This window comes from Narcine bancroftii, chromosome 5 (genome assembly GCF_036971445.1).
Source record: "Narcine bancroftii isolate sNarBan1 chromosome 5, sNarBan1.hap1, whole genome shotgun sequence".
Classification (NCBI taxonomy): domain Eukaryota; kingdom Metazoa; phylum Chordata; class Chondrichthyes; order Torpediniformes; family Narcinidae; genus Narcine; species Narcine bancroftii.
Window position 1 is genome coordinate 128,653,380 of NC_091473.1, and position 26,022 is coordinate 128,679,401.

The window sequence follows — 26,022 nt, forward strand, 5'->3', positions numbered from 1 at the left end:
CCAAAGCTGGCTTAATGCCAGGTGTTCATGTAGAAATATCACAGGGTTTCTGTGTATAAAGCATTTATAATTCTTCTAAATGGATGTATGAAAGCAGACATCAGGATGTGATGCAGGGTCTTGATCCAAATATTAACTAACGCTTTGCCTCCATAGATGCTCCTTAACTTGCTGAGTTCCTCCAGCTATTTGTTTTCTGATGCAGACGACAGAATCTGTGGTGTCCTATCTCTAATTTATTTCCAGTATCTTGGGCAATGTTTGTCCCACAATCAATGGTTAAACTATAAATTATCTGGACATTGTTTGAGGCATTTGCTGTGCTCAACTTGGCTGCCCTGTTTTCAACATTGTAACAGTCTATATTTAAAAAGTGCTTTGACTGAAAAGTATTTTGGCGTGTCTCTGCCATGAAAGGAACCACAACAAGGCAAACCTTTCCACCTTTTCACTTTGCTTCTAACAGTGGTTTGGGTTGCTTGCAGTTTTCACTGGGTTGAACGTTTGTTGTTTTACTAAAAGTGACACTTTTTAAAGCATTTCTCAGAGCTGGTAAAAGTCTGTGTTTAATCAAAATAAAATGTAACGGTATCTTGCACAATGATGAATGGGATGATTTATCCATCAATCTGTGACAGTTGCTTAGCAGTGTGAGAATGTATAGTTATCAACAATGAATTTAATTTTAATTTACACATACTGCACAGTAATTGGCCCTTGAGCCCATGCCACCAAATTACAACCCAATTGGACTACAATCCCAGTACATTTTTGAACAGTGGGAAGAAACCAGAGCGCCTGGAGGAAACCCACACAGATTGGGGAGAATGCGCAAACTCCTCACAGACAGTGCCAGATTAGAACACTGGTCACTAGCTCTGTAACAGAATAGCTGTAACTGCTGCATTAACCATGCTGTCCTTGTACAGGACTGCTTTACATTTCGTGTATAAGATTTCAAAAGCAAATATTTTGAATGCTCATACAAAATAGAAATCTTTTAATGGTGAATGATGGCAAAACACACATATTTGTTTCAAAAGTAGATATAATTATGTATCGCAATAATCCATCAGTTTCTGGTGTAATTGCTCTAAGATTAGACTCAATTGGCTATGAATATGCAAGTTCTGATAAAAAGCTCCAAGGTCAATTATTTAGATGCTAATTAAACCAAATCAAACCTGTAATTAATGACACTGGCATATGTGTTTTAATTTTCATGGTTTATTTTGCAAATTTTAAAATGCAATAATATTTTTATTGTTTACAAGATAATCCTGGGAGAAGTGGCTGTGTTTTTCCTTCAATCAGCTTCTAAAGAATTTGGAAATCGCGAGAAGGCAATAATAACTGGAGACTGTTGTTACATCAATCCACTGGTGCGCAGAACAGTTAGGTTCCTTGGTAAGAGTAATGTTTGAAGTTCTTGTGAAAGAAGCATGCCTTTTTATGGGACTGTCATTTCTAAGTTAGGAATAAACTTTGAATCTTTGTGCTTTGATTGTTGCATATCCTGTCCATTTATTACCTGTAATGAATGATCTTTAAGATGTTCAAAAATATAATTTTCAGAAATGAATAATAATTAACAGTAAAATATTAAATGAAAAAAAAACAGCATATTTAACTAAAAGTACATTGTTAAATGATTCGCATATTCTTCTGCAATGAAGGGTTAATTCCCTATATCTCAACGACTGTAATTTTTGGATAGGATTTGACATGTTTTTACAGCGAGGACTGGGTGGGATTATAGAATCCAAACTGCTGCAGAGAGCCCTTGTTCACTGTATTGCACAAACATATTTATTCGTGTTTATTGAAATGGAAATAGCGATTGGCTTAATAAACATTATTGAGGAACTGAGTTTTACTGTTTCTCTCTGAAGCACAATAGCAGGTAGGAATCTTGGCTACAATAATGACAAGGTAGTTTACGAATATGTGATAGTTTTCATTCATTGGATGTGAGTCAAATGTACAGTGAAAGCCATTTTACTTGTGGATATTGCTCTCTTTGACTTGCATTGGGTACATCAAACATTAATTCTCAGTTCTATGCTGTTCATTGCAAAATTCCAGTTAATAAATGACTGCAGTATTCAGTCTGAAGTTTAAATTAGTGTCAAATTATTTTGAATATTTGTCAAAATTCCCTATCCACCACTTAAAGCGAGTTGTTAAACAATATGTTTCAACAGGACTTACTCTTTTAATAAAATAGTAAAAAAACAATAGAAACAAAAGCATTAAGTATTCAAATACTAATATACCAAGGGATCATTTCAAAGATTTTGTGTTTTGATTTTATAAGGTGACTGCATTATTATTCATGTGGATTGGTTCTGTGGAGAATGTGTTGCATTTTATTTCCTGTTTATAAAATAAAATAGAGATTGTACTGCATTGCAAAATTATTTGCATTATAGAACTAAAATGAATACTTTTTAATAAATATTATATGGTATTTGGATATCAGGAAAGAACAAAGTGGTTCAATAATTGGAAACAAAACCTTCAAATCAAGTTGTAATGAAATGCCAGTTCAAAAGGTCAGATCGAATCTTTAAGTTCATGTTTTGAAACTTTTACAGGTAGATAGAAACTAAGGCTGACAATAAACAGAAAGCTGAACACATTGAAATATAAAGAAACTGACAATTCCAGAAACATGCATTGAAATGTTATTTGAAACATTATGTATTTGCTTTTTGTTATTAATGAAATGGACTGCCTAAAGAAATCTCTTGGTGCCTGCCACATTGACCACCGCCAGTGGGCTGATCTCGCCTCAAACCGTGCATCTTGGCGCCTCACAGTTTGGCGGGCAGCAACCTCCTTTGAAGAAGACCGCAGAGCCCACCTCACTGACAAAAGACAAAGGAGGAAAAACCCAACACCCAACCCCAACCCACCAATTTTCCCCTGCAGCCGCTGCAACCGTGTCTGACTTGTCAGCCACAAACGAGCCTGCAGCTGACGTGGACTTTTTACCCCCTCCATAAATCTTCGTCCGCGAAGCAAAGCCAAAGAAAGAAGATTAATGAAATGAATCTCTTTCTGACTTTGTTCACTTTGCCTCATATTGGACTAAAATAATTGCAGAGTGCAAATTCAGAAGAAAAACAATGAAGGCAAAGTTATGTTTTCAGTAATTGTGGGGTGAACTTGGCCACTACGAAGCTCATTAATGATTAAAAATGTCACTCTTCATTTCTTTTCAATTGATATTGAATATTCTACAATGGATGTTTACAGGCCCTCTCCTTGGTTACTGAATGGGAACTGATGGATCTCCATAATTAGAATCTAAACCAAATTGAAATAGCTTTCAGTGGCATAGAATTGTCCTGCTTGATGCAAACTAGTTGGTAATATATAGATATTCCTATTAAATTTTAATACACTGTGCTTAAATATGAATATAGATAATCCCAGTGTAATATCTTAAGTGTGACAAAATGTACCCTTATTTATCAAATCTGTTTTAGTTCCTCATGAAAGGATATCGAAATGTAGCTAGTTGGTCTTTTTTATTCAGGGAAACATCCCCAAGAATGTCTATTACCTGACTTGTGACATTTACAATCACCTTCATTCAGGAGTATCATTCAAGAGTATCACCTTCATTCAGGAGTATTCAGGAGTATCCACATTCAAATCCTGAGCCCATCAAAAGTGCAGAAGCTTGCATTCAGACTAAGTAGTGTGCACATGATATCAAGGAATGTCAAAATGATAGTTCACTCCACAGGAGACCATGATGTAATGGTTGTAGGATTCAGCTTCAGCCTAATAAGACTATATGATAAAGTGGACATCTCCCCAATTCTGTTCTCTCCACAAAGAGATGGCCAAACACAGTCCAAGAACAAACAAAATCAAAGCAAGTAAACACTCACAAAGTGCAGAGATACCTGAACATAATTGAACTCCAGATTGTGAAAGCTTATGGCAAAAATGGTTGGAGGCATTTTCATGCCCCATCATTACGGACTTAACTTTGCATTGGGGAAAAAATACCTGCCGTTGGCTCGGGATACCCATTTTATAGCCCATACTCTGATAACCACAGGGAATCTGATCTGACATTTTCACCACAGGGAAAGATCGTGTGCGTTCACTTCTCCTCTGGCTGAAATCTGCTGGGAACAACAGTTTACGGAGTAGTTGTTCGGGCCTGAAAGGTTTTCCTGCCCTGCACATTTTTTTTAACCCCCTTCACCATCAGGATCCACAGCCACTTAACCCGTGTCATTGCATGTCCCATTAGGTTCAATCTAGCATCACAGGTGGATAGGTTGTGAAGAGAGTTTTTGGCACATCGGCTTACAGAAATCAAAATATTGAATATTGGAGTTGGGATGCTATGGTAAAGTTGTATAAAACATTGATGAGGCCACATTTGGAGTATTGCATGCAGTTTTGGTCTATCATCTCAGATTTCAGATTTCAAATTTATTGTCAGATTATACACGACATCACATAGAACCCTGAGATTCTTTTTCTGCAGGTGAGGCGGAATTACCACTTATTGGTAGTGCAAAAAAAAACTACACAGTGTATACATGTAAATAATTAAGGAACTGTAAACAGATATCAAATGTAAACAAACTATGCAATATAGAGACAACAAAAAGAAAATCAATAAAGTGGACAAGTAAGAGTCTTTCAATGGGTCCCTGATTGAGTTTGTTGTTGAGGAGTCTGTTGATGGAGGGGTAGCAGCTGTTCCTGAACCTGGTGGTATGAGTCTGTGGCACCTATATCTCTTCCCTAATGGCAGCAGTGAGAACAGAGCATGTGCTGGGTGGTGTGGATCCTTGATGAATGCTGCTGCTCTCTGACGACAGTGTTCCCTGTGGATGTTCTTGATAGTGGGGAAGGTTTTGCCTGTGAGGTCCTGGGCTGTGTCCATTACCTTTTGGAAGACTTTACACTCAGTGGTATTGGTGTCCACATACTAGGAAAGACATCAATCAGATTGAAAGCTGCAGAGATAATTTACAAGGATGTTGCCAGGACTTGAGGAACTGAGTTGCAGGAAATGGTTAAACAGTTTAGGACTTTATTCCCTGGAGCAATGGATAATAAGGGGAGATTTCATGGAAATATATAAAATGTGACGCAGTTACCATAGCAGTCAGTACAACGCTATTACAGTACTCGTAACCCAAGTTTGAATCTGACACTGTCTCCCTGTAAACCTGGATTTCCTCTGTGTTCCTGTTCCCTCCCATATTGTGAAGATGTACAGTGTTGGTAGATTAATTGGGTGTATTTGGTCAGTGCAGGTTTGTAGCTGGAAGGGCCTGTTACCATGCTGTATCTCTTAATGTATTTTTTTTAATGAGGGGTATAAATAGAGTAAATGCATGTAGTCTTTTATGTTGAGGTTAAGTAAGACAAGAACAAGATGACATGGGTTAAGGGTGAAAGGTGAACTGTTTAAGGGTAACATCAGGGAGTGGTGGGAATGTGGAATGAGCTGCCAGATGAAGTGATGAACATGGGCTCAATTTTGACATTTCAGAAAAATTTGGATGGGTACATGCATGGGAGTGGTATGAAGGGCTATGGTCTGGGTGCAGGTCAATGGCTCTAGATGCAGTAATAGTTTGGCACAGACTAGATGGGCTGAAGGATCTGTTTCTGTGTTGTCATGCTGTATGGTTCTATTATACTAGGGAGCCTTTTGATTTCATTCTAACAAAATGAAACTAATAGAGCTAACCTGGAATCCTGTTCGGCTGTCTCAGGGGGGCCAGAAATTCCATTGTGTCACCATCTAAGGTAAAATTGATAATGTCCTTTCCAGAAGTTTTGGAAAAGCTATATTTTAGAAATGTATTGGTATCTCAAGAGATATTTTGTCAGTTTATTTCAATATCTGTTTAATTCTATTTATCTAATTAATTCTGTGATAGTTCAATTACTCTCACAAAGGCTGATTCTCTCTTGTGACCTCTACTGACCTCGCTTGTGACCGTCATGCATTGAAGAATTGACTGACCACTGGCTTCTGGCCTATTGTCAATATTTTCCTGAATTGGTACATCTTAGATGGGAACTGAATTTTGGGGTAGCAGCATTGACAATGAAATTGCTCTAAGACTCGTACCTATTTCTATTCAAATCCATATTCATGGATGCAGAATTTGGTTTTAATGTTAAAAGGTGTGAAATCTAGGAAATTCTCAACGTATTTCATGGCTGGAGGGTGTAGCATAATTATAGAATAGCTGTGAACACATCAAACTTTAAAATACCAGATGCCTTCAAATTGGATATGCATTTGTCAGTGATTTGGGTTGAAGTGGATTAAAAAAATGGAAATTGAAGTAAAATGTAGTTGTCAATATTTCCCCCTAGTTCTCTTATAGCTCCAATTACTTTCTGAGCTATCCTTCTTTTACTCAACCTGTGAGATATTTGCATTTTCAATCTTGTCTGTCATTATCAACCATATCATTCAATGTCACCAGAAAGAGATGTAATTTTGCTGATGGATATCTATGCCAACAAGAAACACACACTGGTTAATTTTATTCATGGTGCAATAAGATGTACAATTTTATCGAGTTACAGCACAGAAACAGGCCCTTTCGTCCATTTATGGTGTGCCAAACTATTATTCTTCCTAGTTTCATTGACCAGGACCTACACCCCTCCCATCCAGATACCTGTCCAATCTTTTCTTAAATGTTGAAATTGAGCCCGTATTCACTATTTCATCTTGCCGTTTGTTCCAGTCTCTGCATGAAGAAGTTCCCCTAATGTTCTCTCTCAACCAATGGTTCCCAAACTTTTTTGGGGTGCCACCCCCTTGGCCTCTAGGTCACATCCTGAACACCCCATCCCCAATACAAAGGCACTGGGGGGGGGGGCTGGTAGTGCCGATGCTGAGTGGAGTGGGGGTGTTAGTGGCGGTGTTGAGTAGGGTTGGAGGGGGGTTAGTGGTGGCACTGAGTGGGGTTGGGGCAGGTAGTGGCAGTGCTGAGTGGGGTGGGGAGGCATTAAGTGAGGGCACTGAGTGGAGTGAGGGGGTTAGTGGTGGAGCTGAGAGGGTGGTAGTGACAACAATGCAAAATGGTGGCCATGGAGACCAGCTCTCATGAGAAAGCCTTGTTGCCATTGATGTTGCTTACTATTGCCACCTTGAGTCTGGCCAGAAAATTACTACATTGAGTTCTTCATTAAACTTTGCAGCAAACCGAATAATAACAAGATTGAAGGTTCGGACTGCCCTCTTTTTCCTCACCAACCCCTTGGATCTTTTCACCACCCACGGGGAGGTGGGGTGTGGAGAGGGGGGGGCAGCAGCGGCCACTTTGGGAATCACTATTTTAAACGTTTCACCTTTCATCCTAAAGCCATGTTTTCTAGTTCTTGTCTCACTCAACCTCAGTGGAAAAAGCTTGCTTGCATATACTTTATCTATACCCCTCATAATTTTTTTAACTTCCGTCCTTCTCATCTCGTATTTGCTCACTTTAGGGTATAACCCTCCTCCACTTTGTCGAATAAAGCATTTACCATTGATCCCTAAGTGGAGAATCATACTTAGCCCAAATGTTATCCTCACATGGAATCCAGGCCATGCAAATACCAGGAAACCGAGCTGGTCCTCTTTCCACATGGTTGTTATTTTGGCACTCTCTAGCTTTTTGAATCTATCATTTATTGCAGATGAATTTGAATGTATAAATTAGGAATAGGTCATTTACTTCCATAAACTAATTTTGCCTTGTACCATCACAGTTAATTTGTATGTATTGCAACTGCATTCCATCTGCTCATTTTGCTAAATGGTTTATTTTTCTCTCACTGATGGTGCTTGACCTATTGAATTCCTCCAGCAGATTTTGTTTTGCTGGTGGTATGCTAATTGGCTAAGTTCCCAGAGTGTAGGTAGGTTTCAGAAGAAATGGGGTAGGGGGCTGGGATTCATGGAGATCCATTTAATAATTGCACATAAAATTATTAAAAGTGCATTGTTATCCAGCTGTCCAGGTACACGCATAAGCAAGGCAGTATTTCCCCAGTACTCCAACTAGGCTGAGCTAAACCTGTCCAGAGCACCTTTCTGTTCCATATCAAACTAGATGATGTTTTATGGCAGCCTCATGAATAAATTAACGTGTCATTTGGAGAGGTGTGTGGTAAGTGAGCAGTGACAATTTCTGCAGGGCCTCCTGATTTGTGCAGATTTTGCCTTCCATGGATTCGACCAGTGACTACACTACAATGCTGAAACTTTGTCCATGTGTATTAGAGAGAAGTATTTAAAACCGACTTGTTAGAACATAACAAAACGCAGGACAGTCCAGCACAGGACCAGGCCCATGATGACTGCAAATTGGAGAAGCGACACTCAATATTCTGTCTGGACGATCGCCAACTAGATGGCATTAACATCAATTTCTCCAGTTTCTATTGGGCCACACCTCCTTCCCTCTCCATTCTGAGAGCTACCAGCTTTAGTTTCCTTTTTTTCCCTCCCACCCACATCCACCTATGACCTCTTGCCTTTTGACCTGTGCTCCTCCTCTAACACTTCTTCCCATTCCTCCTCCTCCCCCCCCCCCACCTTTTTACTCAGGCACCTACCTGCTTTTTGATCATACCTTAACGATCGACTCAGGTCCGAAATCCTTTGCTTCCGATAGATTAGGTTCTGAAATAGTAAATCCAAAAGAGCCTCCCATTGGCTACCAAAATAATTTACAAAACAAACCTGATGACTTTAATATTAAAATGAGAGATGACATTCAACAAGTAAGTGAAAATTCAGAATTAAGCAAGGTCTCACAACCTGAGTGGATCAGATTGACTTTTTTCAAGCTATTTTTCATCAAGCAAATGAAATTTAGCTAATGATGCCAAAAACAATATTGAAGAAAGTTGAAAACATGATTGCTTTAAAATGTGTACCATCATAAACACAAGATCCATAACATTGTATTTTTGTGTAAAAAAAACTGTTCTGGCATATAGTTTTTGCATTTCATCCATTGGACACTGTTAGCATAGCACTAGATTCAAGGACAGTTTCTTTCCCGCCATTGTCAGAGCCCTGAATAAACCCCAGAATATTGAAATGATGTGACCTTTATCCCAAGTGATCTCTCCCCGTAACTCTGTACTTTTGTACGTGCTTAATTTTTGTACAGTACATTTCTGATTATCCGAAATGCTTGGGACCTCACCTATCCCAGTTACCTGGATTTTTCGGATAATGGAGAGATTTATTTAAGCAAACCAGTAGCGTCAGGCTGAACATTTGTATCCGCAATTAAACAAATAACAACAGAAGGTTTCTCAAGCACGCAATAATGTTTAATTCTTACCAAAAAAAAGTGATATCTCCTTACAAAATGCAGCAACAAACACTAGAATTTCTGCGTGATGGTTTTTTTCTAATGCTTCTTCCTGTGTTATCTGCTTCCTTAACAATAGTTTTTGTCTTAGCAGTCGGTCTTTGATTCTATACACTGACATGATCTCTTGTTCTGTAATGAATGCACGCTGCTATAGAGCATCAATAACTCCGTCACACATGTCATCTATAGACACTTTCACTACAGCGTTAACCAAGTTCTCTTCTCCACGCTCACCTGAATGCAGAACAAGTTCAGGTATTTCACCATCAGTGAATGAACAAATGGAGCATCATTATCAATGTTAAAAAAACTTCAATATCCTTTTCTTCCAACTTACTGACAGACTCTGAAGGCACATTTTTTTGCATATGGAATCCTTCAAAAATCACGGTTGTCTTCTTCATCATCAATGAACATAGTTGCAGGTCAGAGATTGTGCCAAGCGTGTACAACTGTGACTTTAGTGACTTTGCTCCAGGTGTTGGCAGCAGCAGAAATGCCATCTTTTGGAAACCTGTCACACCTAAGCTTCGGTTCACTGCTGATGGCATGTTGTTCAAGATCTCCAGTGATCTAAGGATACCTAGGTCACATGGCTGAATTAAGGAAGTCACATTTCAGGGAAGGTTCATGACATGAACAAATGTTTGTTGAGATTTTCAGCTGAAGGATGAGCATAACAGTTGTCAAGGAACAAAATAATCTTGCAGTCATCATCCAGTCCAGCAGTGAGCATGACCCACTGGCACAAAGTGTTTGTTAAACCAATCAGAAAAGATATCCCTGGTGACCCATGTCTTTCATGTGGCATAATAATAAACTGTAAGAAATTCACTCCTTTAAACAACGAGGACGCTTGTTTTTGCTTTCATGTATGCATGCCTGCTGCATTAACATATCCCAGCACAGTTATTCTGTCCTAGGCATACTTAATTCCTGTAGGGGTTGTCTCATCAGCTGTTGCCAGTGTTATTCTGGGGCCAAAACCTGTTCTGGCGTCAGGCTTTCATCAGCGATGATCTTGGCAAACTCGTCAATGAATCCCTCTGCTGCTTCGTGATCAGCAAATTCCTTTCGCTACTCATCTTTAACATTTCAATGCCATGTCTTTTCTTAAATCTGCTCAACCAGTCTACTGAATATTCACTGTTCCCTTCAATTTTCAGTTCATCATGATAGAACTTTGTTTGTCTCATGATCAGCAAACCATTCATTGTGATGCTGTCAGACCTACTCCATCAATACATGCTCCAGTTCTTCATTTTTACCTTTATGCAGTGGTTTTCCATCTTTCATTAACTTCTGTTCTTCACTTTCAGTATAGAACTTCAACAGTTTATACTCTGCTAGGCATTTCACACTTACACCATCGTCCAGTTTCAACAGCTGCTTGACATTCTGTTCTATAGACAGACATAAAGGCTTCCTCCTTTTCTGCTCACTGACATCAACAGTGCTATCTGCAGACCTTTTTGCCATTGCAGCTATATCTTTGACCAGTACACGAGAGCTCCGTTGATCAAAAATGGCGCTAAATGCACATCAGACCCCAACTTGATCACAATGGTTGAAAAAAAATAACTCTTTTCAAATTGTGATATAGTGTCTCAGCCAAAAATAATTTTGGATAGTCAAGAATTTCGGTAGATCGATATCCAGATAATCAGAAACTTACTGTACTATGTAGGAGATGTTTACTGGTCTGCTTATAGAAAAACCTATATCAGTGCATCTCGTTACATGTGACAATAAACTTGAACCAATAAAATCAACTAATTTCCATTGGTTGTTTCTTTGGATTAAATTGTGGTGAGGAAATATTTATTAAAATATTTGAATATTTGACAGAGCAAATATTTTGAATATTTATTAAAATGAGATTTCTCTTGAGATTAGAGTTTTAAAGCATGGAAACCAGCCATTTGGCCCAACTTGTTCATGCTAACCAGGTTGTATTGAGTGAGAGATTAGTTGTTAAAGTTAAATTTTAGCTAAGTATACAGAAAAATTCTACAAACCTTGCCCTTTATTCCATATTTCAAAATGCTGTGTGTTTTTTAGAATGATTATCATGAACTAAATCAGATTTTTAAACCTCTATTAACACAACAGCAACAATAATAATCACTCATGGTAACTAAGTGGAAGAGTATTTTAACTAAACTTTTCTAGTGGAATCGAGTCAAACATGAAAATCTGAAGACGCTGTGATTGTAGTAAAAACACAAAAATGCTGAAGGAGCTCACCATCCACTGGAGGTAAAGATATATAACCGTCGCTTTGGGCCTGAGTCAGTCTTCAAGTTATAAGCAAAAAGCAGGCCATAACTGGACATGGATGGGAAGACAGGAAAGTACTGATTGTGGGAGGGGAGTTGCTCTGTCAATGCGAGCTGGAGGAAAGGGGACAAGAGTTCCCATCCAGTGAAGGCCTCAGGAGGAAAGGACTGGGCAGAAGAGATCATCTTAAGAATTTTTTTATTTTCAAGATGGTCGTGGAGAAGTTAGAACACTGCTACTGACTGCATGCAACAGTCTTTGAGCATCCAGACTGAAGGTTCGACCTGTCCCACTCATGGACTCAACCTGAAACTGACCATTTCTCTCCATGGATCCTGTCTGACATGTTGAGTCCATTCAGTTTCTCTTCACTCAAGATTCTGCCATCTGTAGTTTCTGTGTTTCTCTATAGAGGACTATGTGAGTTTTTCCCTCCATCCCTTTGTCTCTCTTTACAATTGCAAAGCATATCTTTCTCACACATCTGTCATCGATCATTAATTACACAGCAGGTTAAGCATCGTGCACAAAAGAATGCACTTTTTGGGGGAAACCAACAGTTGTAAGGCAAGAGCCACACTTTGGGGCAAGGGGAATAACCACTGGCTCATGTACCTCACAGTGAAGAACTTTCATTCTGACTTCCATTGTTCGACACCTTATCTCAAAATGACTTACTAATTAGTTTACAATCTGCCCATGAAAACTGGTCAAGAGGCACAAATTCATGTCTGTGTTTCAACAAATAATTAAACCAATTACTAGTCAAGCTATTCTCTGATACATCAAAACCAAAGGCAATATTCTTCACTGCAAGGAACATGAGCCAGTGGTTATTCCCCTTGTCCCCAAGTGTGGCTCTTGACTTACATTCCAATTTGTTCACATGTAAAACATAAAAACTGTAGATGCTGGAATCTTGAGCAAACATTGAGATGCTGGAGGGACTTAGCAGGTGAGGTAGCATCAATGTTTCAGATTGACCCTTGGATGCTAACTGACCAACTTCTTATAATTGCTGCAATGTGTAGTGTGAAAATGCTGGAAACACTCAGCCAAACAGGCAGCATCTGTGGAAAGAGAAACAGTTAATATATCAGGTTAAAGGTTCTTCATCAGAACTCCATTGACAAGGGATGTTGGATCTGAAATATGAACTCTGTTTCTCTTTCCATGAATACTGCCTGACTTGCTGAGCATTTTGAGGATTTTCTATTTCTATTGTGGGAAGGAAGATTGATCAGGAGCTGATGGCTGGAGTGCAGGCACGATGAGAATCAGGATCGCTATGTAAAAGGTATGTTGCTAGGAACGGAGGATTACAAGGAGAGTGTGGCTGGGGAAAGAGTTTAATGTGTGTGGCTGGGATCAGGGGTTGGAGGCCAGTGCATGGCTGGAAAAGAGCAAGGGTGGAGGGAATGTAAAGGCTAAACACATGTGGGAAGATGGAAGTAAGTGAAAGAGTGGGAGAGTAGGAATAGGGAACTAAGTGAACAGGTTTAGGATCAAGGAAGGCTGTGAGAGTGAGAGCTATAGAGGAAGGCAATGGACATGGGCAGCTAACTACTGTGTCTGTGTGTGTGAGATGTAATTCTGTATGAGTGTCACGGTGAGTGGCATCACACTGTGTGAGATGTCTGTGTGTGATGTCGCTCTGAGTGTCGCTGTGTGTGTCTGTGAGTGACACCATGCTGTGTGTGATTTCTGAGTGTTGCTGTGCGTGCGTGCGTGCGTGTTTGTGTGTGTGTGTGTGTGTGTGTGTGTGTGTGTGTGTGTGTGTGTGTGTGTGTGAAATATATATATATATATATATATATATATATTCTATGTGTGGTAATAATGTGCTTCATAGTTAATTAGTTAATGCAGCTCTCGTATTGAAGGATTATTTTGGAAAAATAGCTCCTGCTTGAAGAACAATTGAGATTGCAGTTTTAAGGCAACACTCACACTCCTGTTCGGTTCCGAATCATGGGTCCTCTACCGGCACCACCTACGGCTCCTAGAACGCTTCCACCAGCGTTGTCTCCGCTCCATCCTCAACATCCATTGGAGCGCTCACACCCCTAACGTCGAGGTACTCGAGATGGCAGAGGTCGACAGCATCGAGTCCACGCTGCTGAAGATCCAGCTGCGCTGGATGGGTCACGTCTCCAGAATGGAGGACCATCGCCTTCCCAAGATCGTATTATATGGCGAGCTCTCCACTGGCCACCGTGACAGAGGTGCACCAAAGAAAAGGTACAAGGACTGCCTAAAGAAATCTCTTGGTGCCTGCCACATTGACCACCGCCAGTGGGCTGATAACGCCTCAAACCGTGCATCTTGGCGCCTCACAGTTTGGCGGGCAGCAGCCTCCTTTGAAGAAGACCGCAGAGCCCACCTCACTGACAAAAGGCAAAGGAGGAAAAACCCAACACCCAACCCCAACCAACCAATTTTCCCCTGCAACCGCTGCAATCGTGTCTGCCTGTCCCGCATCGGACTGGTCAGCCACAAACGAGCCTGCAGCTGACGTGGACTTTTTTACCCCCTCCATAAATCTTCGTCCGCGAAGCCAAGCCAAAGAAAGAAAGATGTAAAAAAAAAGCCAAGAAAACTGTAATCATATGGGAGACAGTTTATATCTGAGGATATATCTTTCATAAGATAAACTTTAAGAATCTTCTTTATAAATTTTGAATTGCACTTCTCATGCATGCTAAATCATATAGATGTCCAAGAACATTAGTTTTCAATGCAGAAAACTGCTGGAGGTTCTCAGCAGGTCCCAAAGGTAAATAACCAATGTTTCAGCCCCGAGCGCTTCCTCAAGATAAGAGCAAAAAGCAGACAGGAAGAAGGGGAAGGGGGAGGAACATAGGCTGAGAGGCCAGAGGTAGACATGGATGGGAGGGCAGAAGAAAAAACCTGAGAATGGACCAGGGGAAATGGAGAAGACCATGTTAAGTCTTTCCACCCCCAAACCCCACCCACCTAGTCTCTCTCCCCCTCTTTCCACATCCCTCTGTCTCCTTTCCTCCAGCTCTGCATTCACAGAGCTACCCCCTCCCCAATAAACTCTCAGCATTTTTCTCCTGTCCTCCCATTCATGTCCACCTCTGGCCTCTTGGCTGTTGACCTGTGCTCCTCCACCTGCCCCTTTTTCCCTTCCTCCGCCCCCCCCCACCTTTTTATTCAGGAGCCTCCTTGAGTTTTGCCCATAACTTGGTGAAGGGCTCAGGCCCAAAATGTTTATTAGACATCTTTTCTTTCTGTGGATGCTGTGGGACCTGTTGAGTTTCTCCAGCACTTTTGTGTATTAAGTACACTCACAGTGTCTACAGTCTTTCTTCTTTCACCACATTGGTGTTCAACTTGTTTTAGCTATTGTTTTGAACAGTAAAAGCTTATGTAGCATATTTTCAGGTCCTTATCCACAGCAGCATATCACAATGAGAGTAGCTCTGAATATTTTTTTACAGGTTAAGGTATGAATAGAAGATGAACATTCCACAAATGCTCAACGTCCTGCATCGATTCGAAATTTTACCCCGATGGTGAGGGGAGAAAGCTTAAAAATAAAATAATGCAGATGCTGAAAGTCTGAAAAGAAAACAGAAATTGTTGGAAACTGTCAAGTACAACGGCATTGTGAGCATTAATGCTGAGAACTCCTACCCTGTTCCAGTGAAGCCTAACATAAAGTTTGAAGGACATTACCCCAGCATTCAGTGACCTATCATCGGCACTGGTAATGCTTTAAGATGCAGCCAAAGCAGGGAAAAACAAAAGGGAAGGTCTTTGAAGAGCAGGGTAAATTGAATAATTAAAGAGATGAAGGTTGACCAGAAAAGATCGATAAAGGAAACGATAACAAACCAAATAAGGGATCTGGAGGAGCTTGAAATATTACGGACCAAGCAATATCTGATAGCTTTGAAGTCAGTGTTGCCAGGAATAGTATAATTCATTGAGATAGTGCACTTTGAACTTTCATTGGGCTTGGCCTGGTACAGGTGAGTGTGTTACTGGAGATGAACGGGTGAAGCTATTGCAGAGGGGTGGTGGTTGGTGGTGGCATCAAACTGTAGAAGGTGGGAATTGAAATAGAAGCAGAAACTACACAAAATACTCGGCAGCTTCTGGAGAGAGAGAGTTAATAAAATCCTCCTTTGATCAGATTTTCATTAAACAAATTTTTTAAATAAATTTAGATATACAGCATGGTAATAGGCCCTGTTGGCCCATGACCCCATGCCACCCAATTAACCTACATCCTTGGTATGTTTTTAAATGGTGGGAGGAAACTAGAGTATCCAGAGGAAACCCATGCAGACATAAGAGGACATACAAGCTCCTTACAAACAGTGCTGGATTCAAACCCCTGACGCTGTCACTGTAACAGCATTGCTCCAGTCACTATCTGACCGTGCAACCCCACAAACCATCGTTGTGCTTGTTCTCTTTCAGAAGAAAGCTCTTCCGTAAATGTGCTTGAGCTTAGTTTTGGGTTAATATAAGAAAAATGCCTTGCTGCAGTGTTGAGTCCTTGCTTTCTGCACCAAATGCAATAAATGGGGGAGCTAATGCTCCAACATTGACATTCTGGCCTTTCCACAAGCACAAATGCAGTTCCATTCAGACCCAGGGGAAAAGCCCTTCTTGCACTCAATTGAATTCTATCTCCTTTGAGGCTATTTTCTGTTGTGTCCTCGAGTAGAAACTTCAGGGGGAACTATTGCCTTTCACCATTAATCAGCAGAAAGCTGTTGAGAATGTGGGCAGCTCTTCAGCCAGTTAATAATCTAATTATGCTGTCACTACATAAGATCATTTTATTCTGAGAAATACTACTTGCATGTTGCACTAAAACAAGTTTACATTAGCTGGGAGGGACACAGAAACAAAGCTATGGAATAAATAAATACTTCCTAGTCCAGAATAACTTTCAAATAGCAATTAATTTAAATCTCAAGTGAAAGTTGCATTTAATAAGCTTTATCATAATTATCTATTTTGTTTGAAAATTTAGATCAAAAGCCTTCTAATTTCAGCTTGTTTTTAATCATAGGTGTTTATGCATTTGGACTTTTTGCTACTGATATTTTTGTAAATGCTGGCCAAGTGGTGACGGGAAATCTAGCACCACACTTTCTCACAGTGTGTAAACCCAATTACACAGCACTGGGCTGCCTTCATGATTCCGTGCAATTCATCAACAGTGAAGAAGTCTGTACAGGCAACACGGATGCCATAACAAAAGCCAGGAAGACATTTCCGTCCAAAGAGGCAGCTTTAAGTGTGTATGCAGCAGTATATCTGGCTGTAAGTACACTTTTTTTCTTGCATTTTTTGGTACTGCCAACTCCTTAAAGTAAATGCATTACTTTCAAATGGTCATGAATTGATAAATGATGGCTACAAAATGAATGAAGCCAATGAATAGAAAAAATGAGTTGTTTCATGATAATTATCGTGGATGAAGCTTGGTGTGTGCAATTCTCTTCAAAAATATTTCCTAGCTACAAAGTGCTTTGGGTCATCATGAAGGGTCCCATCAATACGTATAATGCTAGTTAATTTACAAATGCTTCAGGACATCTAGGAGAAGGGGAAAGTAGTGCCACTCTCTCTATTCAGGGCATACCCATTCTTTGCACTTCCATATGGAAGGAACGAGTGATAACAGTGTACATGTTCAACCCAGATGTGCCAGTTGTGGATGTGCTCTCCTTCCTGGGTCATTATGTTGAGGACACAGGGTCCTGCATGAATGTCAATGAATCTGAACCCATGAACGCCAAGTGAAGGTGAAGCTGAGAGAAGACAGCAAAGAGGCTATTATCCACTTCTCTCCCCTCAGTGTTTGCCATTGGAGGGAACCGTTGCACCTGGTTTATGCTGAACAGCCCAGGGTGTGCAAGAACCGCAACAAACCTGGACATCTGGCGAGCCAATGCAGAGCAGTCATCTGTAAGAACTGCAAGCAGGAAGTCCGCCAGACCAAGGACTGTGGAGAGAGCAAGTGCGGCAACTTGGGAAACAGACCATTTCTTCAGAACCTGTCCAAAATGTGTAACCACCTATGCACAGGCAACTTGGAGAATCTCTCTGCACCTGTCTTGGTCTCTGTCAGAGTCTCTGTCGCATTCGAGGTTGAGGGAGTGTGTGATATGTAACATGTGTGGTGATATGTAATTACACCACTATGTCACCAGGGGTCATCCTGGTGACCTTGTATATAAAGCAGTCCAGAGCTACAGTCTAACCTTCCAGGTTTGTCTTGCAGAGAGACAAGACCTCTTAGTGTACATATTAGTTTATTAAAGCTGTCTTATACTCACACTGCTGGTGTGGTTATTGTCAGTACAACATGTACATTGATGGTTACACACTTTGGGCAGGTTCTGTAGAAATGGCCTGCTTCCCCACCCAAGACAGGGTCAGAGAGGAGACCCCAAACATTAGGGTTAAGGTTAGCCTGGAGGCCCCTCCTGAGGAGGTAGAGTCAATAAAGGAGGGAGCTGTGGAGGGAAAATGCTAGACAGTGAGAAAATGAAAGAAAATCCCAAAAGCCCCAAGGGAAAAACTGGCGACTGATACTGCAAGCAAGGAAAGGCAAGGGTCAAAATGCAAACAGAAGCCTGCAATCTCTCATCATCTGAGGATGAAGCCAGCATGTGCTGGACGAAGACAGAGAAAGTGCAAAGACAGAGAGGAAAACAGGTTACAATTAAGCCCAATGATGGGAGGTACAGCACCCAGCGACTCCCAGCTCCGGGAGACAGAGAGCAGAGCAGAGGTTATTCCCTGCTCCTGGTCCAGGAAACTGGGAGCAATTTAGAGGCTATTTCACCACCACCCACCCCGCCCCAGCTCTGGGAGACCAGAAGTACAGAGGCTGTTGCGTCCCCTCCAACCCCAGCTCCAGGGGACCAGGAGCAATGCAGAGTCTACTTCCCCCTCCCCCACCTCTCCCCCCAAATAGAAGAATACAAGCTAGCCTGGAGGCAGGTGCAAAATCAGGTCTAATTCCTTGCTTCCCATTATTAATTCTTCAGCCTCTTTCTCCAAGCAACCAATGCTTACCCTAGCTATTCTCCTAATTCGCCAGGCATTTTCTTTTCACCTCACTCATTCCAATAACCTATTTTCTTCCTCTTTAGTATTTTGTCATCATCCTCTGCTGCTTTCCAATGTTTTTTTTTCTCAGTCTTGTGTCTATCATCAATCTTTTCCACATTCTGCTCACTTTCTTTTCTTTCGATACATAGATAGAATTTCTGAGCAGCTTTACTTCTGGATGGTATGTACCATTGCACCAGTTAATCTTTTTTCCCCCAAGTGGATTAAGGAAATCTGTGGAATTTTAATTATATCTTTTATAATTGCATTTATTTAAACATAGGTTTGTACCTGAAGTTTTTGCTTTCTGATTGAATCTAAAATTCTGTTAAGTCCTGATCTCTTTTCTCCAGTGATGCCTGATAATTAGATAATTAATTAATCCTGATATGGGGATTGAGAGTGAAAGAAGATTTAAGACTCACGATCAACCACGATCTTATTGAATTGTCAACTCCTTCTTCTATTTTCTCGGCAAGATTAGAACTGAAAGTTCTCAGAATTGGAAGCAACCAGTGACAAATTTCTGCAAAGTTTGAATATTTTTGTTACAGTACCATAAATAATATTGTTTTCATTGTAACTGTTAATGCAAAAAATTGTGTAAGTAATCTTTGACTAATATTGCACTTGTTGATCTGTGTTGAGTACAATTAAATAGCCCCTCTACCCTCATATTTTACCTCGTGTTTATTCCCATCTATTGCATCCTCCCTTTCTTCACACGAAAGGTGGACTGAACAAGACTTGTATTCATGATTGTAGACTTCAGAAGGAAGTCAGGGGAACATGACCCAGTCCTCATCGAAGGCTCAGTAGTGGAGAGGATCAAGAACTTCAAATGCTTGGGTGTCAACATCTCCGAACATTTGTCCTGGACCCTCCATGTTGATGCAATCAGAAAGAGGGCTCGCCAGCGACTATACTTTGTGAGGTGTCTGAGGAGATTCGGTATGTCACCGAATAATCGCGAAAATTTCTATAGATCAGCATTCTGGCTGGTTGCATCACTGCCAGGTATGGAGCCGCCAACTCTCAAGACAAGAATAAACTCCAGAATGTCGTTAACTCAGCCAGACTTCACTCCATCAAGGTCAGCTACATGAGGCGGTGTCTTAAAAAAGCAGCCTCTATCCTCAAAGACCCCCCACCACCAAAGCCATGCTCTCTTCACTCTGCTACCATCAGGAATAAAGTACAGGAGCCTAAAGACGAGGACTCAATGGCACAAAGACAGTTTCTTCCCCACTGCCATCGGATTCCTGAATAATCAAAGAAACAAAGACACGGCCTCACTTTCTGTCCCCTATTATTTTTAATTTTTAATTTATAGTAATGTTGTAAGATGGTTATAATATGTGTTTGCTCTATGACGCTGCAGCAAACACTGAAACTCATGTTCATAATGATAAATTCTGATACTATACCATCTGCATGGAGTTGGCAATTAGAATGAAGGAAATTTACAATATTAATGGTTAAATAAATTAATGTTTAATTAAATTGTATATTTAATGCAATAAATCAGTAAAACCTATTGACATATGAACCTTCACAGTATAATTAGCACCTACATTTATCAAAAGCAAAATATTACTGTAAATCTGGAATAAAAACAAGTACTGTAAACCATCTGCAACCTAGCTGTACTGAATGAGAGAAAAATGGAGTTAATGGCCTGGGAAATGACCATAAGTCAGAGGATCAGAAAGAGGCTATTAATCCCATTGGGTCTGCCCCATCATTTAATCATGAGCTGATCCATTTTCCTACTCAGCTCTCAGCCCAGCCTTCTCCCCATTCCTTTGATGCCCTGGCTAATTAAAAGCCTATCAATCTTTGCATTAAATGCATCCAATGACCTGGCCTCCACAACCACCTGAGGCAACAAATTCCAGAGATTCACCACCCTCTGGACAAAGAAATTCCTATACCTGTCTGTTCTACGAGGATGCCCTTCAATCCTGAAATTGTGCGCTCTTGGCCCAGGCTCTTCCACCACTTTTCAACATCTACTCTGTCCACGCCTTTCAAATTCAAAATGTTTCAATGAGATCCCCCTCATTCTCTTAAATTCTAAAGAATATTGGCTGTCAAATGATAGTGGAATTAGAAGATATGGGGAGAAGGCAGGTAGGTGGAGTTAGGTCATAAATTAGATCAGCCATGATCGTTTTGAATGGCAGAGCAGGCTTGATAGGCCATTTTTGGCCTACTCCTGTTCCTACTTCCTTTGTTCCTATGTTCAAATGCTCCTCACATGATAACCCTTTCATTCCCGGAATCATCCTCGTGGCCTACTGTTGCCAATCCAAAGCATTGATGTTTTGGACAGGCACATCTTCCCTAAGCAAGTTCACAACAATTAATCTACAGACATTAAGTATATAATTATCGCACATCAATAAAAATAGCGGTGCTACCAGAGCAGCTGTAAAGGAGTGCTGCCGCTGCTGCAGAACTACAGAGAGCGGAAAGCAATGTCACAGTGCTACCGCACAGCACCTATGTTCAGTAGTGGTCATGAGGGTTACAGACTCCAGGAAAGCAGAGAACTAGCACGAGGTACCAGAAAACAAGGAGACCATCCCCCGTTTCAAAAGGAGAAGCAGTGGAGACGACCCACCGGACGATGACAAAGGTGGAGGACCTGTGAGGGACACCGAAGCTGAAGAACACACAGGTGGTGAGCTGTTGACAGCTCAAAGCAAAGAACCCATGCAGGCTGTGAGCTGCTGGCCAACTGCGTTCAAGGGATTCACACTGGGCTGCGAACTAATGGACACTGGCTCAAGACTAGAACTGAGATGCGAGAGGGTGCCAAGGGTGCTGAAGAGTTCCTGATTGTTTTGGAGGTTCGGATCTGAATCTCGGGCTACGGATGGTTTGGTCGAGGCTCTCTGTGGATGCAGGGTTAGGAAAGAGCAATGGAGGCAAATCCACGGACACTTGGTGATTCTGAGGGAACACACTTTTGCTACTCTTTCTCTGACTGTGAGAGGCTCTTCAGGCAATTTCTGCTGATGGCGAATCTATCAAAAACAAATTGTGTGTACTATTGCACTGCCTTTGTAATAGTGATTCCCAAAGTGGGCACTGCCACCCCCCCCCCCCACCGTGGCTGGTGGAAAGATCCAAGGGGGTGGTGAGAGAAAAGAGGGCAGTTAGGAGGCGGTGAGGAAAAAGGGGGCGTTCTGAACATTCAATCTTGTTATTGTTTAGTCTGCTGCAAAGTTTAATGATGAAACCAGTGCAATAATTTGATGGCCAGACTTGGGGTGGCAGTAGTGACCAAAATAAACGGTGACAAGGCGTTCTCACAAGAGCTGGTCTCGGTGGCCGCCATGTTATATAGCGTTGCTCAGCCCCACTGCCACCGCCAACACCCCTCCCGTTCAGCGCCACTAATTCCTCCCCTCTCAGTGCTGCCACTAACCCTCCCCACCCCGCTCAGCACCGCCACTAACCTCCCCCCACCCTGCTCTGTGCCGCCATTAACCCCCCCTCACTCAGCACATCTGCAAGCCCCCCCACCCCAGTGCCATTATAAGTGGGGGGGGTGCTCGGGATGTGGCCTGGAGGCCAAAGGGGCAGCAGCCTGAAAAAGCTTGGGAACCATTACTTTATAACATGACAATAAATTGAATCTTGAACCTCCTTTGAATCCTTTCTAATGTCAGCACATTCTTTCTTAAAAGAGGAGCGCAAAACTGCTGACAATACTCCTAGAGAGGTCTCACCAGTGCCTTATAAAGCTTCAACAACATATCCCTGCTCTTATATTCTATTCCTCTTGCAATGGATGCTGGCAGGTCTGGGCCAAATTATCTGCTTTTAGCATTCCTGTTTTGGATAAACACAGCCCTTCTAAGCAGGTTCACAGCAATTAATCTACAGAAATTAACGTATGTAATTATCACACATCAACAATAGTTTTCTGGTCACCTAGTGTTTCAGGTCAATGGTGGTTCTGATGACCTTTCAGAAACTAAACTTTGTTCAATGTCCTGACCAGTAAGTACAATGATCTCTCTCACTCCATCGATCTGCCAAGTGCAGCATTTTCTCATTCCATTGCAAACTAAAAAGAAAATGTTTAAAAAGTTAGAGTTGTAAAGATCCAGCAGTTCCTTGATTACAATTTAACTCTAGTTTCTCCCAGAGCCATACACAGTTGAATTGGTCTTCTTGATCCCTTGGCGAGGAAGAACAGCCAACTCATCAACCAAATTCTTAATTACTGTGAAATATAAATGTTTAAAATTGTAACTAGATTTTTGTTGCACCTTTCTAGATGTATATCACATGTACTGTGAAGACAACTGGGACAAGACTTGCAAAACCGCTCCTCTGTTTGAGTATTTTGTGTTTGGCGTTTCTGACGGGAATCAACAGAGTGGCAGAATATCGAAACCACTGGCCAGATGTTGTGGCAGGATTCATTATAGGAACAGCTGTAGGAGTATTTTTGGTAAGTAACCATTGTAACAATTAAATAATGGTGTCAGGCCAGTACATTAGAAAAAATACTACTCCTTGAGGAAGTTTTCATATATTATTCAAAGCTTCATCTGTTTTGTGATGTGTTTTCCATTTTGGATTTCAGTGAATTAATAAAGCAGATGTCATAGTCAATTCAACAGTACAAACGGCAAATCTGTAAATTCTGCAAACATCGAGAGTGTAGACCAATGACTGAGTTTCATAACCATAAAAAAAATTAAAGAATACTGCTTGCTGAGAAATCTGATTGCATAACTCGATGTTTGTGTATGCCACATGATTCTATTTCATTGTAAAATTTCAAGTACAGTAAAACCCCTGTTATCCATAATTCAGGCAACTGACTGCTTCAAGCATCTAGCAAAAAACAATTGTGGAAAATAAATAGGATAAAAAGTACGTTAGTTCAAAATTGGCACGCCTCACCATTAGTTCGCCAATCACACAACATGTTAACTCAAGCAAATGAAAAATTCACTAATCTGGCTTCTACCAATCCCTGTAGGTGCTGGATACCAGGTGTTTTACTGTCATTGAAAATCAAGGATTTTATCATTTTTGCTATGGAGGAATTGGAAATGTATAGTGGTATTCCATGCATGCCTGGATCCCACTGTTGAGATGTCACTATTGCATGTGCAACCTTTAATAGACATGAGCCACTAATGTGGAAGCAACCTTTTAAAGCAGTGAAACAAGAAAGTCTGCAGACATTGTGATTGTAGCAAAAACACAGAAATGCTGGAGGAACTCAGCCAGTCTCGCAACGTCCGTAAGAGGTAAAGATATAGGCTTTCTCCATTGAGAGTAGGAGAGATTGAAATAGGTTAAGAGTTAAGGGGCAAAACTTTAGAAGGAACATGAGGGCGACCTTTACTCAGTGAGTGGTGGCTGTGTGGAATGAGCTTTCGGGAGAAGTAGGGGCAGCAGGGTCAATTTTGTCATTAGTTAGGTATATAGATGGGACGGGGCTGGAGGGTTATGGGCAGGGTGCAGGTAGGAGGGACTAGAGGAGAGTATTTAGTTCGGTGAGGACTAAAAGGGCCAAAATAGCCTGCTTCCGTGCTGTAATTGTTAAATGGTTATACTGTAAACCAGGCTGAGCTTAAGGCTTAGGAATTGGTTCAAGAAGCTTATAGACAAAAATTCAGGAATTTAAAGAAAGTTGGTGGATCAGTCATGAAATTTTACCTATAATAAAGCTGTGTGCTTTGATTGATGGTGCATATCAAAATAAATAAATTATGACTTAACAGACAGTTCAGCATTTAACACGATCAACCCCTCAACACTGATTGCAAACTCCAAGGCCTGGGAGTTAACACCCCACTATGTAATTGGATCATAGGTTTCCTCACCTCCAGTCTACAATCAGTGAAGATTGAAAAGAACTTCTCCTCCACAATCTCCATCAGTACCAGAGCACCACAGGGCTGTGTTTGTAGCCCCCTGCTCTACTCATTTTACACCTACAACTGTGTAGCTTGGTATGACAATAACACCATATACAAATTTATATTACTGGGTGTTTCAGGCCTGAGACCTTCTTCAAGGTATAAGGAAAACCAGTCAGGCTCCTGAATAAAAGAAATGGCAGGGAGAGAAGTACGGACCAGAAGGTGGAAATTAGATATAGAGAAGAGGCCAGGAAAAAGGAAAGGTTATAATTTATAGGGAAAGGCAAAGGTGGTTTATTTCATTGGAGAATTATTAAATTTATTAATTTAAATTCTACAACTTCTTTGGTGGGATTTGATCTCTTATCTCTGTATCAATAGTAAGGACCTTGGGTTTATTAGTAATTAAATTTTTGTGCCATAACTGTGTCCTGTGATTACTGTATCAAATGATTATGGCATTGCTGTTTCATGTACTCTTGCTTAATTTTTCAAAACAGTAAATGTGGAGGTGAAATTTATGGAGCAAAATGGAAAAGCTGGAGAATATGAATAGAATAATTGCATATTAAAGATGACTGAAAAAATACAAGATAAGGTTGAAAATAACCCATTAAAATTCAATTTAGCATTTTGCAATGTTATCTAAATAATAATTTTTTAAACTAGGGTAAATCACATTTGCTTTCTTCACATATTTTTAATGTTTAGTTTTGATTGTGTTTAGAGGTGCAGTATCTGTACTAGATATAAGAACTTCTCCTTCACAATCTCCATCAGTACCAGAGCACCACAGGGCTGTGTTTGTAGCCCCCTGCTCTACTCATTTTACACCTACAACTATGTAGCTCGGTATGACAATAACGCCATATACAAATTTGACGATGACGCCACAGTCGTGGTATTGTATGAAGGATGGGGGTTGAGTCAGCGTGCAGGATGGAGATCAAAAACTTGGCCGAATGGTGCCACCAAAAATAAGGAGCTGATTGTTAACTTCAGGAAAGGAATGACAGAGGTGTTCAATCCAGTGATCACTGGGAGATCAGAGGTGGAGAAAGTGAGCACATTTAGGTACTTGGGAGGCACTGTCTCAGAGGATCATTCCTGGACCCAACTGACCAATGAACAAAGCATGTCAGCACCTCCACTTCCTAAGGAGTTTGTGAAGGTTTGGTATGACATTAGAAACCTTGGAAAATTTCTACAGATGTATGGTGAAAAGTGTGCTGACTGGCTGCATCATGGTGGTATGGGAACACCAATACCCCTAAGCATAAAGCCCTTCAAAAGGTAGTGGACACAGTCCAGGATATTACAGGCAAACATCTCCCCCCTATTGAGTGCAT

General features: G+C 40.9%; 1 protein-coding gene across 1 annotated transcript in view; it reads left to right on the forward strand.

The window, feature by feature from the left end:
- LOC138765336 (phospholipid phosphatase-related protein type 5-like) overlaps positions 1-26,022 on the forward strand; it is a 161,933-nt gene that overhangs the window by 104,770 nt on the left and 31,141 nt on the right. Inside the window, exons 2-4 of the mRNA XM_069942378.1 lie at positions 1,275-1,407; positions 16,720-16,973; positions 23,068-23,244. Coding sequence (XP_069798479.1) covers positions 1,275-1,407; positions 16,720-16,973; positions 23,068-23,244 — 564 coding nt within the window. The remainder of the gene's footprint in view (positions 1-1,274; positions 1,408-16,719; positions 16,974-23,067; positions 23,245-26,022) is intronic.